This window comes from Seriola dumerili, unplaced genomic scaffold (genome assembly GCF_002260705.1).
Source record: "Seriola dumerili isolate Sdu_G_001 unplaced genomic scaffold, Sdu_1.0 BDQW01000442.1, whole genome shotgun sequence".
NCBI lineage: Eukaryota > Metazoa > Chordata > Actinopteri > Carangiformes > Carangidae > Seriola > Seriola dumerili.
Window position 1 is genome coordinate 215,099 of NW_019174697.1, and position 16,134 is coordinate 231,232.

General features: G+C 40.7%; 1 protein-coding gene across 1 annotated transcript; it reads left to right on the plus strand.

Annotated features, from left to right (window-relative positions):
• Positions 1-810: 810 nt before the first annotated feature.
• On the plus strand, positions 811-14,195 carry lhx6 (LIM homeobox 6). The gene is made up of 9 exons (XM_022762133.1): positions 811-888; positions 1,752-1,823; positions 2,076-2,258; positions 4,418-4,539; positions 12,311-12,531; positions 13,010-13,110; positions 13,264-13,359; positions 13,655-13,829; positions 13,978-14,195. Exons 1-9 carry the CDS (start codon positions 811-813, stop codon positions 14,055-14,057), a joined length of 1,128 nt encoding a protein of 375 aa, XP_022617854.1. The 3' UTR covers positions 14,058-14,195.
• Positions 14,196-16,134: the final 1,939 nt, after the last annotated feature.

A 16,134-nucleotide genomic window follows, 5' to 3' on the forward strand; every position in this document is an offset into this window, starting at 1 on the left:
CTCTTCGTAATGAGACTGTTTATAAAACGGTCTATTTGTGCGTGAGTATCTACGTTCATTATTGCCTCCACTCAGCACCAGTTGTATATTTCTAGTAGCAAATAAACGGCAATTGGGTTTTTCTTTTTCCTCTGGCAGCCGCTATACATGCCTGAGATATCAAACACACACCAGCAGAGTTTGAGTAAGTTTCTGTCCAAACTGTGTCCACCCTTCTCACGCATATGAAACTCTTTCCTCGCCCTCCCCCTTCTTTAACCAGAAGGCAGGCCAGAGAGCCGCGCAAACTTTCACTGCAGCTCTGCACAGACACCCTGCTTCTCTTTCTGTTGCGCTCTCGTCGTCTTTGCAGCCCTGCAGTCTCCCCCCTGCACCTATGAAGCCTCGGAGTAAAAGCTGCCAGCCCCTCAATTTGATTCACTTCCTGTAGTCAGACTCCTTCCCAAAAGTGGAGAGAGAGAGGGGTGGGGTGGGGTGGGGGGGGGGAAACGGGGAAAGGAAGAAATCTTTCTGTTCTAAATAAGGCTCTCTGAGGAGCAGCAAGCGACTCCTCGGCTCTGCACAGCTTCAAAACTTTTGTAGTGTTGTGTATGAGTGGCAGTGAGACGCATCGCGCACAGCAGTGTGTTTCAAACAGAGAAAACAGTTTTGCGCTAAAGAAAAAGCAAACCCGTGCGTCAGTTAAAGGCTGCACCAGAATCCATGTATTGTACGGATGGTACAAGTTTTGACGCCCATCGCCGACTCTTTCCCTGATACCACGCACCGAGTTTGGAGACACTACTGTACGCTGTGAGACCGCAGGGGTTCATGTACTGGAAAAATGAAGTTTTGTCCCCTCTCTCAGAGGGAAATAAGATTCTGTCCGACGGAATTCCCACGAAGCAGGTAGTAACACTTTGGAAAACATTCGTCTTAAGCTGCAACTTTGTGCGTAAATGCTTCCAATTGGAGACGCTGCCTGGGCCTTTGCTGTTTAGTTAGGACTGAATTGGCATTTTTTGTGTGTGGTGTGTTTTAGTGATTTGCGGTATAACGATGCAATAAGTGACCTCGATGTGAAATCATTTTGATTCGCCAAAAATTGTTTGTCCTCTGTCTTTTGAACGCGATCTGCTGTTGCAGTTTATCCGCAGCCCGCAGCATCGTGTGTGAGTTTTTGTTTTTGTCTCCCTGTGATGTCACAAGAATCACTGCTTGTGCACTGGGATCAGCTGCACGCGCCAGCCGCTGTGAAGAGGCACGCGCGCCTCTCTGTTATGAATAGCGTGATTTGCGGTCCGCGAGCCTCTCGAGCGCTGCCAATTCGCCTGAGAAGAATTAGATTTTAATTACAGCCATTAAAAATCAAATTTGCAATTCTTTGGGTGACCCGTTGCCTTTTTCTGATTGACAGTTGAAATTGACACTCTGAGTCCCTCTTATCCACAGCGTTTCAAGCTATTTGTAATTACAGGTAGTTTTTTTCTCCCCCCTCCACTCTCGTGTCCTGGATTGCGAGGAAAATACTATTATTCTGAGAGGCATGGGTTAAGGGCAGGGAAAAATCAATCCAAATTGAAATAGCTTCATTAAAATGTGCCTTTTGTTGCGGGGGCCCCTTTTAACAGTTTTAACCGGGGTTTATTGTCAGAACTACTTTATATAGGAGTAGCCTTGAAGAGCTGCAAATGTCTCCCGAGGATTTCTCAGTTGAAGATGATACGGGAGAAGTGATGAAGACTTGCCGTTTACTGACCGTTGTCTTGTAGGTGATCTCTACGGAGCATCAGAGTACACAGGGAGCCTCGCGCTGCAGTGTGGACTCGAAACACGCGCCAATGGTGAGAGCTTTTATTGCCTATTTATGCTTTGACATTTTATGGCTCATTCAGTGCGCGCAGTAGAAACCAGCATGGCCCCGTGCGCATCCATGAAATGTGGACATTTAGTTAGGATTAGTGTAAATGATCATTTTGAATGTGTGAATTAATGCACGCACTGCTGTGATGAAAATGGCGACATGTGCACGCTGGCACTGTGGGGATGAGGATCGGGTCTGTGTGTTACTGAGCTGTGCCGATGCCCTCTTGCAGTCTCAATCGGACGGAGAATCCCAGCGGTCCAACATGGAGCGGGAGGACACTCGCTCGTCCCCGAGCACTCCGTCCACCCCCTCCGTGTGCTCGCCGACCTCCACCACCAGCTCGGTGCCTTCCACCGGGAAGAACATGTGCGCCAGCTGCGGTCTGGAGATTCTCGACAGATACTTGCTGAAGGTGAGAGGCCGACCGTAACAGCCTGAAACTACCCATCTAAACAGGCTAAACATTATATTCTTCTGGGGGCGTGTTGTTTATTTGTTTTCTCTTTTTTTTTTACGGTGGTATTAACATAAACAGACAGCTAATAACTACACAACACGCTCAGGAGCGAGCGAAGGAGGGCGCCGTGTTGACCCTGGTCCTATTTTGGTTTGGACAGGCCTGCTGTGTTTTTACGCTGATGTTCAGGAATGCACAGAAAGCCTGGACAACTTAAAGCTTTCTCACTGTTGGACCATGAGAACAAAGAAAAAATAAAACTACAAAACTGAAGAGGAAAGAAATTCTCCAATCATGACTGTAGCTTTAATATGAACAAATCGCAGCCTATGTAAAAGGAACTGATATAGGCTGTATTATAATTCAGTTTTATCTAATGTTATAATTATTTTATAGTTGTGAGAAGAACAAAAACAAAATACTGAAACCCTCAGAGAAGCTGTGTCTAAATTTAACTGATGTAATCGCCGCTGTAAACATTTTCGGAAACAAAGTTAAAGCGACAGACGGGGTTGGGAGACCGCAGACACAACAGGGATGTTTTGGTTTTTACTGTTTCTGCCTCAGTCTCAATATGTCCCGTCTTGTCGCGTGCGCTCACGTGCTTATCAGTCTTTACTCGCGCGCGGATAGGTGTGTTTGTCAGGAAGTGTGAGGATCATTAGTCCATTATCTGACTCTCAGCTTGCAACACAGATAATACAGGGGTAATATTGTTAAGACCAGAAATTTTATTCAAATATTTAAGTGCAGGCAAAATAGATATTTAGGCTACATAAAAAATAATTTTCAAGATTAAATAAATAACACTGAAAATAATTGATTTTTGTTGTATCAAAGGCTAGGCCTATTAATATAATATCTGTAACTATATTCTCTGTTACAATGTGTTTTTTTAATACAGCTAAAAAACTGAAAATATTTTGGTAAGTAATTTACAAAATCTAAATAAATAAAAAAAACTGATAAAATTGTCAATATTTAATCTTACATAATAGCCTACGTTATCAAATCTCTTGTATATGCTAACACTTAGGCCTATTTATTCATTTTTTTGTCTTAAATGTAAATGTACTCTATGTAAGTAAATTCATACAAATCTAGAAAAAATCATCATTATCATAAATTCTAAATTTTGGTAGAAGAGACTGCCATAATTATTAGAAGCATTTGCATGCATTCATAAGCAGTTCACTGAGCAGCATAATGGTCAAAAGCTGCGTTTTTAACAAAATCATATTCTAAAATGAACAGAGCACACACATGTGCCGTGACTTTGTTTACGCAGTCTGGACCTTTTCTAACTGTTCATTTTACAGGAAAGCCCTTCTACTTTTCGCCTTAAATTATTAGACTAATTTTAATTTTCTTGTAAAATCTTTTGAAAATGGACATTAAGCTGGCTTTGCTATCTGTAAAACTTCAAAATGATTTCAGTAATTTCCTCAGTCATTTTTACAGATTGGTCTCTTGTTTTCCACCACACCTGACCATTATTATTTACTACTGTATTTTTTTTTCTCTTCATTTTGTTGAAATAATTGCTGTTAAATCAAAATATTTCACTCAGTGCCAGAAAGCGTTGGTAAGGCCTAAGTAAATTGCTTTTGTTAGGGATCTATATTTCTCAATATAACAATAAGATAATATAGGTTGGTATATAAGCAATAGCCTACATGTGTTTCAACAGCAATGTTAGTCATTACTTACGGAAAATGAACTACAGTAGAACGGAAATATTGTTAGTGTGAATCAGACAAAACAGGCTGATTAAAAGTCCCTGATAATGATACATCGTAGATAAATTGGAGGATCCATATAATGACTGTAAACCCATTATTGAACAACACTTTAAAAAAATATTTTGGTTGTATTTTCCAGGTAATAAACTTACCTGTAACAAGTATTATTACGTCAATATAAAGAGGATTATTTTTTATTAACCTCACTGGGAAATCGAAGATGAGATCATAACTGAGCGGCAGATGCGCTTGTGCTTTTTCTATTGGAATAACGTATATATCCAAAAACTTCACAGTGTGACGAAGTCATTACTCAGCAACATCGTGAGTCCTCATCAGTGTGTGTCTGACACGCTCGGTATCTCTTTGCAGGTGAACAACCTGATCTGGCACGTGCGCTGTCTGGAGTGCTCGGTCTGCAGGACGTCACTACGTCAGCACAGCAGCTGCTATATCAAAAACAAAGAGATCTTCTGTAAAATGGATTATTTCAGGTAGGGTAAGTTTATGACCGTGTTTTCAAAATACCACGTCCGCCACTCTGCCAACACAGGACTCTCTGCCCTCTGCATCTCTCTCTCTCTCTCTCTCTCTCTCTCTCTCTCTCTCACACACACACACACACACACACACACACAGTCTTATCCTTTGAGATGGATGCGGGTTGCCTCACGTGTTCTTGAAAGACCTTTTCAAAAACTGAAAGTCTGTAACAAAATAAAAGCCTCTACCTACAGCGAATAGCTGAAAGATCCAAAGTTTTATTATGGCTATAGCCAAAACACACACACACACACACACACACACACACACACACACACACACACACACACTAGGCTAAGAAATGTTTGGCCCACGTCTAATTAAGGAAAATGGCCTTAAAAAGCGTAAAATGAAGCATAATATAATGATTTTTGGAGGCTCTGTGGGGTAATGGCCTGTTCTGTGAGGAAGATGATTTCGACTAAGTTTTCACCAACTTCTGCTGCTCACATCACATCAGATTTTAAGCGGCGTATTAAAATACTTCAGATTATTTTACTGATAAATTTCCCGTGGACCATGTCAGATCAGACAGACTCTGGATCTGGGCTTTTATTCATTTGGCCTCTACTTCACGATAGGCTACTTTTTCCCAGTGTTCTTGTGCGCTAAAGAAACGGTAGTGCACTCATACTCTCATCACACACACACACGTGCCACGAAGCGTGCAGTAGCTGTCTGATCACCTCCAGAGGGGCACGTGAAACAAACGGAAATCACCGGAAATGCCAGTTTCAGTGTGTGGCTGTCCAATTTAGTGTCGGTTCATTTACTCAAACAGAGCGTTAACTGCAACGAAAAATATACAAAAGAAATATATTTAGAAATATATTTCTATTCTGTTCTATTTCATCTCTATAGAGCTGCATGTCACATCCGTGTTGTTTATTTTCAGAGAATCAAACAAAGCAATAATAATAACATTGATTTTATCTTCATGCTCTAGCGCAATCTATCTATTTCTATTATTTGCAATACATTTACACTAACATAGGTGATGGCTGCTGGGAAAAAAACTCAGATTTGTATAAATGTATATGCTATTATATGCACTTTGCTCAACATACTTTTTTTTCATGCAAACTAGAGATGTAAAGGTCGACAAAGATCAGCAAGCAGACACACACAAACACACACACACACACTTAGGGAAGAATGCAGTGTGTTGTTAGTTTTTCATCCTAAGAAATACTCTGGTGTGTGTGTTACAGTTGTGGCTGCTGAGAGAGGGAGAGAGAGACTATGTTGAGCTATTCTATTTTAAGGATGAATTTACCATCACTTATATAAGATATATTATGTACTTGTTTTTGTGTGCAGCAGAGGAGGAATGAGGCTTTACTCATAGATTTTGTATTTTTCACTTTTTTGACCTTGTGTGCGGATTCAGTTTTGTGTGCACTGAAGATATGAAAGTATATATGTGTGTGTGTGTGTGTGTGTGTGTGGTATCTGAGGTTAAATGGGGTTCACACACCAGCAACAGCATTTAAAAAATTTGTTCAGTAGCCTGGAGCTGGTGTGTGTATATTGTATGGACACACATGCCCATTTGTGCTTATCACTGTGTGTGTGTGTGTGTGTGTGTGTGTGTGTGTGTGTGTGTGTGTGTGTGTGTGTGTGCACGTGTATGTGCTTCTAACTGTGAGTGATCTTTGGTGTTTCTCTGATGGAAACCTGACACCAAGCCGCTGCTCTGAGGTTTATAATCACCAGCAATTAGTTGTCCTCCACCCCAGACCCTCAGGCCTCCGGACCAGCAATTAGATCGCCCCGAGTGCCTGGTCAGCGTGTTTCTGATCTGAATGTGACTCCTATCCGAAGTAAAAAAAAAAAAGTACACACACACACACACCCACTAAGAGAGATATGTGCACACTTAAACATGGTTACACACATCTAAATATGAAAACATGAATATGGAACATTCACATACACGTATTAGCAAGAATATACTGTACACATTGCCTCCTTTTACAGCTTTTAAAGACTGCACACACACAACCACACACACACAAACATACACCGAGATATCTGTTTATTTATGCTTGTCCAGCAGCTGCCAATCATTTTGCTCATTTCTATACAAAATGGAGATTTCTGTTTTTGCTCTGCCAGATCATGATAATATTTTACCTGACCCGTCTCAATTTCAAAGTTCCTTCCGCCCTCACCACTGCTCTGCGGACTGTGAGCCGTTATTAAACATGCAGAGTGGACTTTAAATATGTCAGAGCATTAGGGCTCCAAAAATGGTAATGAGTGGTTAAGATGTAGCTGTCAGTGGGTCACATATTATATTCTCATCAGGGAAGTCTGCACTGTAATTATATGAAATACAGTAATTGTGATTAAAAAGCATGTCTGAATATGGAAGTATTAAATGTATTCCCTCTTATGTTGACTCATCAGTATAAGGATTTGAAGTTTCACCATGAATTTCCAAGCAATTGCTGTATATTAAAGACACACTACAGGTTACACAAATTCACACAGCAATTTATGGTCAGAGTTAAATTACAATCTCTCTCACACAAAGGTTTCATAATATAAAAAATTATTATGACATAGAAATGTAATTAACAAAAACAACAAAACAGCATGTAAAATTTGCAGAGACTACAAAACACGTAGAGACTCCGGCTACCTAAAGCCAGCCAGTGAGCCATAGCAAGCCTTAGCTAAAGCTAATTTACCCCCACTTTTCTACCTGTTTTCTATAAGTGTAATCGTAATTGCAACTGTAGCATAAATTTTATGCTCCACAACTCAGTAACTGAGTTTGTTATTAAATGTAATCATAATGGATAACAAAAAATAACACCAGATAAAAGGGTCCCGTCCTGGTGTAGTTAAGCCCCATTTAAGTTACATATTTAAATCTGTAGAGTAATTATTTGTTCAAATGGACAAGAAAGCGCTGAAGACATTTTGTTTGTAGATACTGGGAGTAGAAACTTATATCTTTCACACAACTCGACAAAGTCACCTTCAAACTTCTAATCCTTTTTTTTCCCAACTTCCCTGGTTGTGTAGTTCCTGCTCGCTGCCTTGTACTTAGTTGCTTTTTGTTAAATACTTTTTAGATTTTTTGATTAATTGAATGAGCTACAGTCGACATTGCATACGTTAAAACTTTCACCAACCTTTCTGTCGCACAACTATACACTATCAGCAGTGTAAAGTGACTCCAAAGATAGGTATGAGAAACGTAGTAATAATACATTTGATTTGACAGTCTGGATACTCTGTAGGTCAAATAATTAGACTTTTTTCATTTGAAGTGCTGCATCTCCTACTCAGTATGGTTGCAATCTGCAGACAGAATTCCTCATTTGCATAATAATATTTGTAGGTTTAGATTAGACTTCCTTGGAAGTCACTTTGGAAAATGAGAAATGATTAAAAAAAATGTTGCAGTGACAGAGAAGCTTTGCTGCAGGGCCGAGGCCTGTACAATGGTTACTTCTGTAAATATAAACTGTAATCTGGGTTTAGGCCAGATTCAAACTAAGTTAAACACCAGTGCGAGTCCAGATCCTCTGGGCTGGTTTCAAACCTCTGGAGATATTTCCTCATCTGTGTCAGCCTATCATCTGGCTTTGGACTGACAGCTGCTTTAATGGGGCGTAATAGCAGGAAATCAGAGAGGGTTTCCCTCCATATATGTGAGTGTATGTGTGTGTGTGTGTGTGTGTGTGTGTGTTTTGGGGGGGGTGTATTTCAGGATAGGGAGCGCAGGACAGAGCCCGTGCTATGCCTTTCAAACCCATGTCAGGCCTCAGGGGCTTGCTTTCATACACACACACACGCAAACCATGTCTTTATCAGCCTCCTCCCCTGACCCCCCCACCCCCCCACTCCCCTAGCCTCCCTGCACCCCTCCCTCGGGTTGCTGCTTAGAAAAACTCATCCTTGGCCGTGAGCTGCAGGCCACACAGGAAGTTGCATTGCTGCACTAATCAGGGGCACCCTGGGATACTGACACTGTAACCAGAGTCCATGTATGTAGGGAACTTTGTGGGTGAGATGTGTGCACGAGTGTGTCTTTTCGTGTGTGTGTGCGCGCGCGCGCGTGTGTGTGTGTGTGTGTGTGTGTGTGTGTGTGTGTGTGTGTGTGTGTCTTCATTGTAATAATAATTATTCATCAACCTACCTCAGGTTAGCTGATTAGGTCTCCATAGCAACAAGATGAGTAACCTGTACAGAGAAAGAGAGTACGTTTTTATTAAGAAATGAATCAGCTACAATTATAATAACACATCTGTCACACAATGTTACACATTAAATAAAGAGCTCAAAGCATTTCAATAGATTATTTGTTTTTAAACCAGAATGGATATCAAAAAGAAAATTGCCTGTATTCACAGTTACTGCAGTGCATTTTTACCAGCTCAAAAAACAGTGAATAGAAATGTCAAGGTTTCTTTTAGTCAGGGTTAATATTTTAAAGCCTGATAATAAGTTAAATCTGTTAAAAGAAGTTGTCTGTAAAGTATTTAGATCACTTTCCCGTCTTAGATATCCATACTACAGGCCTAACATGAACCTCGTGCCTTTAAACCGCACAGTCGAGCAAGAACTCTCTCAGGACAAATCTAATAGAGATTAGTGTATTCTCACAGCACATCAGGAATAATCCAAAAAACGTGTACCTCCTCAAGCCCCTCTCTCAGCAGCAGGTGAATTACTGTACAAAAAAAAGAGTAAAGATTAGACGAAAGATGGGGAGTAAATAGGAGAGGTCTGGGGCAAAAGGGAGTTTTGCGGTGTAGGATTTTCCCTCTTGTGAGTGATATGGGGGCTGTGAGGATTGACCTTGCTACAAAATAAACACCAGGTTTTTGGTACAAAGACAAAATGAGATTTTAAAAAAAGACATAGTAGGAGGAGGGAGGGGCCTGAGGAGAGGAAGATGGAGGTGGAGGGGGTTAAAACAAGGGATGATTTGCAGCTTTTCTGGGTTCTGTCTCGGAGCATGAAACTGACAAGCTGTCATGCTAGATTAGCCGCAATGTTCCACAATATTTTCCTCTTTACTGTAGAACCAGGCTGGAATTCTCCATAACAATCTGAAATGATACGTACATAATGTACAGGAAGCCATGGAGTCGATTTGTCTCCGGAGTGGCTTTATCGGGTTATAGGAGCTTTTTTTTGGTTAAGTTGCACATATCTGTGACAACTTAAGCCCTCTGTAAGTGCCATGCCGGCCAATTTCATTTCAAGGTCACCATGAAGACTTTTTGTCTCTCTGCTTTAATGTTGAAGTGAAGTTGATGACCTGTTTTTATGGACATTGTCTCGCTCATTCAAGATGCAGAGTCAGACAGATATGGGGCAGATCCTCAAACAGTAGGCATTTAATAATGACCAAAATATATTCCCTACCATACTACAAGCATGAAAATGAAACCTCTGGCCAACAAGCTCACAAACATAAGGAGGGCCATGAGCTTGTGAGATGTCAGGGCTATAGTATGCTTTCATTCCAGATAGAGTGGATTTGAGTGCACTGATGCGCTGCCAAACCCACTCACTTGGCAACCCTTGTGCTCTCCTGTACCCCCGTCATCCTGCTCCTTCCCTGCCATCGACGCTCTTTACTTTGCTATTTCCCTCAGCACTACAACTCTCTGCCTCAGCCACTTACCACCTCTCTCCTCATCTACTCTTCTCATCCTGATCCATGCCCTCAGCAGTTCTTGCCTCCTCCATAGTGTTAAACTACTGGCTGCTCGTCTGAATTATGCTCATATTCGTGATAGTGTGTTTGTGTGTTTTTCTTTTTATCGCTCTGTTGCTTTAAGGCGGCATAAAGAAGCAATTGCAACATATATTAGTATAATTGTCAGAAAAAAAATTGAGTCAGCCATTAGTTTTTGATTTCTGGGTCATTGCCTGTTCATGAAAATGCTTTCAATTTGAGCTGAAACCAGATGTAAATATATATAATGCTGGCTGTACAATTTGTGCCTGTTTATGCTTCTTGCCCCCAGTTTTACCCCTGAGGCAGCACTTTCTCAGACTGCTTACAAATCTTGCCTCTTTCACCAGAATTGGCAGCTGCTGACCCCAACAATGGCTCTTAGCCTAACCATAACCACGTCAAAACCAAAACGTTTTACACTCATTAAAGCCATAATGTGCTCTTTGAATGACAGGTTTGATCACTTTTGATTTTTGTATAAAACAGGAAATTGGTGTGATGTTTCAGTTGCATGAAGGTAGAGGTTTTTCAGATAGTTCACAGTGCCAGCAGCTGCTCAGTGAACCCTGTCTCAATAGATAGATAGTTTTGGTGATCAACAATCAAAAAAAGACGAAACCTAACAGAGTATTGTCTGTGTAGCCAGAGCCTTATATAGCTTATTCCTCTGTGCTATAGAGCTCCACTGTTGTCCAGAAACGATTAAAAAGACATTAGTGAGTCACACTGTTGCACGTGTCGTTTCATTACAATGAACATGGGCACTGTAGTTTATTTGGAGTCAATTCTACATAGACTGTCCTGCTAATGTAAATACTTCTTAGAGCACCAAATGTGTATTAATCCACAGCTGTAAATAGTCCGTGACAAATGCACTATTTTTTCATGTTAGAGTAACGTTTGTCTACAAAACCTCCTAGAACTACAAGGCCCTGCTGTTTAAGGAAATTATTCATCTTTTTTTAAGAAAAATGAAACTATTTATGACCCATTTTTAAAGATTTTGGCTGAGTGCCACAGGCAGGGAGGGAAGTCAAAAATAGGGGGAGGTACGCATTAGTGGGTTTGTTCTTTTCATAGGATTGGTGGACAGTAAGAAAAATGACAGAACATGAATGTTAGTGTAATTAAATCCATGGCAGCCTTCAGTTCCACTCTGCCCTTATGCTCTTTCACCCTTGTATTTGTCTCATTCTGTCCTCAGTCACATTTACCGCAATTTAAATATTTCCAATGAGCGGAGCATGTTTATTTCAGACATTAATATCTTGTTTCAAGCTGACCCAACAACTTGATATCCTAGCTATTCCCTGCCTAACCTCTCTCTCTAACTTTCTGTTCATTTATCTCTCATCTTCTCCCTCTCTGTGCCCCTCAACCTCCCACCCACCCCCACCCACCCAGAACAGTAGGTCAGGTGGTTTTAGTTTATATGCCGCCTGATCTCACTGTTGCTATCAGTTACAGCGGGGCGATCGAGAGTGATGTCATCCAAGTCTTTCTTCATCTTCCACTGTGTGTAAAACCACCCTGGCTTACGTGTGTGTTGGTTTGTTCCCTGGTGTGTGTGTGTGTGTGTGTGTGTGTGTGTGTGTGTGTGTTTGTGTGGGAGCATGTGTACATGTCAGGGTCTTCATGCATCAGCCAGGAAATTGCAGGTGTTGGTTTGTTTGCATTCAAGGCTCAGCTTGCAGCCGCAGTCAGGAGTCTTTTCTGAAGGCCACATCCTCCTCCAAGGTTTCTTCCTTAAACCCTTTGAGTTCTGCCAAAACGTCAAGTTTAAAAACTCTCATTTTCAACTCCAGCTTTCTTGTCAAAGAAAAGAATGTCTGTACATGTTTAATTCTGTGTGTGTACTATCTGGAAATGACCCTGAGATAAGATTTATATGATCATCCACTGCTGCAATTTTCTCTCCCGAGATGTTGCTTTTACCCCATCGACAAACCAATAATTCCTCATTCTGTTTCTCTCTGCTGCTTCTCTTGTGTCTCTTTTTCTCTCCCTCACAGTAGGTTTGGTACTAAGTGTGCCCGCTGTGGGCGGCAGATATACGCCAGCGACTGGGTGCGGCGCGCAAGGGGAAACGCATACCACTTGGCATGTTTTGCGTGCTACTCATGTAAGAGGCAGCTGTCCACGGGAGAGGAGTTTGGTTTGGTGGAGGAGAAGGTCCTGTGTAGGATTCACTACGACACCATGGTGGAGAACCTCAAACGAGCGGCTGAGAGTGGTGAGTAGTGGTTGTGGCAAAATTTACTGCAATTCTTCTCAGTGGTTGTCCAGAGGGTTGCTCAAAAATCTGCTCCTGAAGCAGGATTTATCCAGATTTGTGCATTTTAATATATTTCACATTATTTTCTCAGTACATCCATTAAATATTAAATTCTATAATGTCTTATGTCTTGTATTAACTTAAATTAATATTTATATTATTGGTTTATATTATAGCTGGTCTGTTTATTCCTGATTTCTCAGTGGTTCTGATGGATACCCACAGAATTAGCAGGTCATGTTACAAGAGCTCAGGACTAGACTGTGTTTCTCAAAAGTAGGATCCCAAATTAGACAAAAAAAATACTGAGGTCGCTTTATGATACAGTGTCTCAGTCCTATGTTTTAAATATGTTTCATGGGACATCTCTGGCTGCTTTAAATGAAAATACAACTAATCTGACTTGCATATCACATTACTGTCTTGTGTTTTTCAGGCAATGGTATCACGTTAGAAGGAGCAGTTCCAACAGAACAAGACAGTCAACCCAAACCGGCTAAAAGAGCACGGACATCCTTCACTGCAGAACAGCTACAGGTCAGACACACAAGACTTGTTTCTGATACAATTTGCAGCTTGTTTTGCAAATGTGAATAACATTAACCCTAAATACAGTATTTCATCCTGTCTTTCAAACACGGATTTCAGCAGAATTTTGATTTGATGCTAATGTTTTGTCTCAATGTGCAGATCATGCAGGCTCAGTTTGCCCAGGACAATAACCCAGATGCCCAGACACTACAGAAACTAGCCGACATGACGGGCCTCAGCAGGAGAGTAATACAGGTCAGTTCGAAGACATCCACACATATGTTATAGTTTGGTTGTAGCTAAATGTATTGAAATAGAATATGAAAAGACCTACATGCTTGATCCAGCCATGAGAAAAGATCAGGTTATGTTAGCTGTCAATATGTTACAGTAATATGTTCATGTATGTACATTCATATTAATATGTTTACATGTGCAGAGTTTTGCATTTGCATTTTGTCATTTATGATTTTTAAAAACACAAAATAACTCAAGATATTCTATTAAAGAATATAGCTACATGATGTCTGGTTACATTGCGTCTTCATAGGTGTGGTTTCAAAACTGCAGAGCAAGACACAAAAAGCACACGCCCCAGCACAGTGGGGCTCCGCAAGGTCATCCCCAGTCCAGGATACCCTCGTCCCTGCCCGATGAGCTGCATTACTCCCCCTTCGGCAGTCCTGAGCGTGCGCGCATGGTGGCCCTTCACGGGTACATTGACAGTGAGTTGTACTTTTTTACAGTTTGGTAAATAAGCACATAAAGATTTCAGTTTCATATTTAATGACTATTGGCTGCTTTTCTATAGCAGAGTCTTCTTTATTTAGCTGTTTTTAACTCCTTTTTATGTGTTTCCTGTATGTTCTCCAGGTCATCCCTTCTCTGTGCTGACTTCTCAGAGTCTCCCTCACCAGGCCATGTCGCTGCCCCAGCTCCCCCTCAGCCGCTAGCACTCCACTATGAACCTTATGACCCCTAACCTCCGGACCCTAACCCTAACCCTTGATCTCCCATCAGTGACGTCTACCGACCTGACCCGGAGGTCAAGCAGGAGTCAGCCTGAAGAAAAGACAAATCTTACAGGAGCCCTGCCCACTCGGAAACAGAAAAAGAAATGGGAGAAAGCCGAAAAACATCATAATGTTTTTTTTTTTTGGTTGTTTTTTTTTTTCTCTCCGAGGACATGAATATCCCACCTGCATCCAGTCTGACAAAATGATCATGAAGCATTTATCATTAGCAGGAACTCACAGACTATATTTTACACCGCCAAAAGGACCCATTTTGCTTCAAGTGTACAGCATCCTCCACTTTACTCATCCACCCTCTGACTTAAAGGTGGAGGGAGTTGTAAAGGGATGAGACTGATCAGGGAAGCAGGACTGAAGCCTCTCAAGTGCTGTCAGAAAACTGAAGATAAACAAAAAGGGGAAAATTTAAGGGGGGACTGTCGTTGTGGCCCAAGGGCCAGGCACACACAGTACACCACATTAGAGGTAAGACTCCTCCCTCTTTTCTCTCTAAGCAACCATGAAGGAAAGCTAAACGTAAACAAAATATGTTGAAATATGTCCTTTAGGAATGACATAGTAACTATATGACATCTCAAAAAACAGAAACTTCCCAGCTACATTTTTGGTAAATTTTCCACTGAAATGACGTGTAGAATTAGATTTTTTGTTAAAATATGAAAATATTGTGTGCCTTATCTTTTCCATTATTAAAAGAAACAGTAGTTGTTTACAGCAGTTAAATTCTAGCCTGTAATTCATCACTAAAAACAGATTTGGACTTTTTTTATTTGCATGTGTAGGAGAAATTACAAGAATTTCCATTGGAATCTTCCATTTGTAGAAAATCACAAATGTATTGTAGCATGTTCACTGCTTATCATGAAGGAAAACCACAAAGCACAATGTCTGGGGTTGCGTATTGGTAAATTATGGCTGTAAGATTAGAAGCAGGAGCTAACAGATTTCAAGATGCCACAATCCTGTTACATTTCTTCAAACTGACAGAAACAGAGGGAAGTCTGAGATGAGAACACTTGTCAAACTACACATTCCTACAAAACGTGTTACATATTTTTAGATTTCCAAACAGGTGCATTGTCACTAATTTATGATTTTTAAGTTGTTCGTTCAGCCTCTGTGTGCATGTGTCTTTCGTACAAGGAGGGAAATGGAGTATTGGTACAAAATGGACAATATAAAACAGACTGGGTTGTACATAGTAAGATGTGTGTGTGTGTGTTTGTGTGTGTGTGTGTGTGTGTGTGTGTGGGTGTGTGGGTGTGTGTGTGTGTGTGTGTGTGTGTGTGTGTGTGTATTGGCAGTTGTAGAGCGTGTGCATCTGTATTTTAGTGCCATGGCCAATGTGTGAAGAACAGGATCCAACAAGACCTCAATGTCCTTGTATTTATTGAGATGGTAAATCCCTGTAAAGCACTTTCCCCCCCTCTGAAAATGTTTTGTTTTGTTAAAAAAACATGAAATGAAACAAAAAGTTTATTTGATAGACTGTGCATCATAAATGTTTTGTGTACTAAATTGCAATAAAATAGAATGTGATATTTTTGTGGTTTTGGATCATTTCTGAGGATGAATTAGTAAAAGCAATATTTCCCTTTTATTTTCCCAAACAATATATGGCACAAATCAAAGAAAGTTGGGTACAATAATTAAAAGGATTTTTAAATGGCAAAAAATACAAATAAAATCAATACGTATAAAGTAACTGCATCTTCAATGTGTTTTTTTTAATTAAGCATGATGTTCTACTGTGATTGTGATTGTGGCTGGGGTGCATGTTTAGTTCTTTGGTTGTGGGCACATGTATGTATTTGCCCTTTATTTTGTGGATAATTGTGTGCATCCTGGTGTGTGTGTGTGTGTGTGTGTGTGTGTGTGTGTGTGGATGCGTGCATTTTTTGTGTATGTAGTGTGTATTTGTCATTAAGCTGGAAGGGTGCATAATGGGAAAGATTCTCTTTGTACAAAAGACTGCTGCCTTTAAAAGACTCAATGT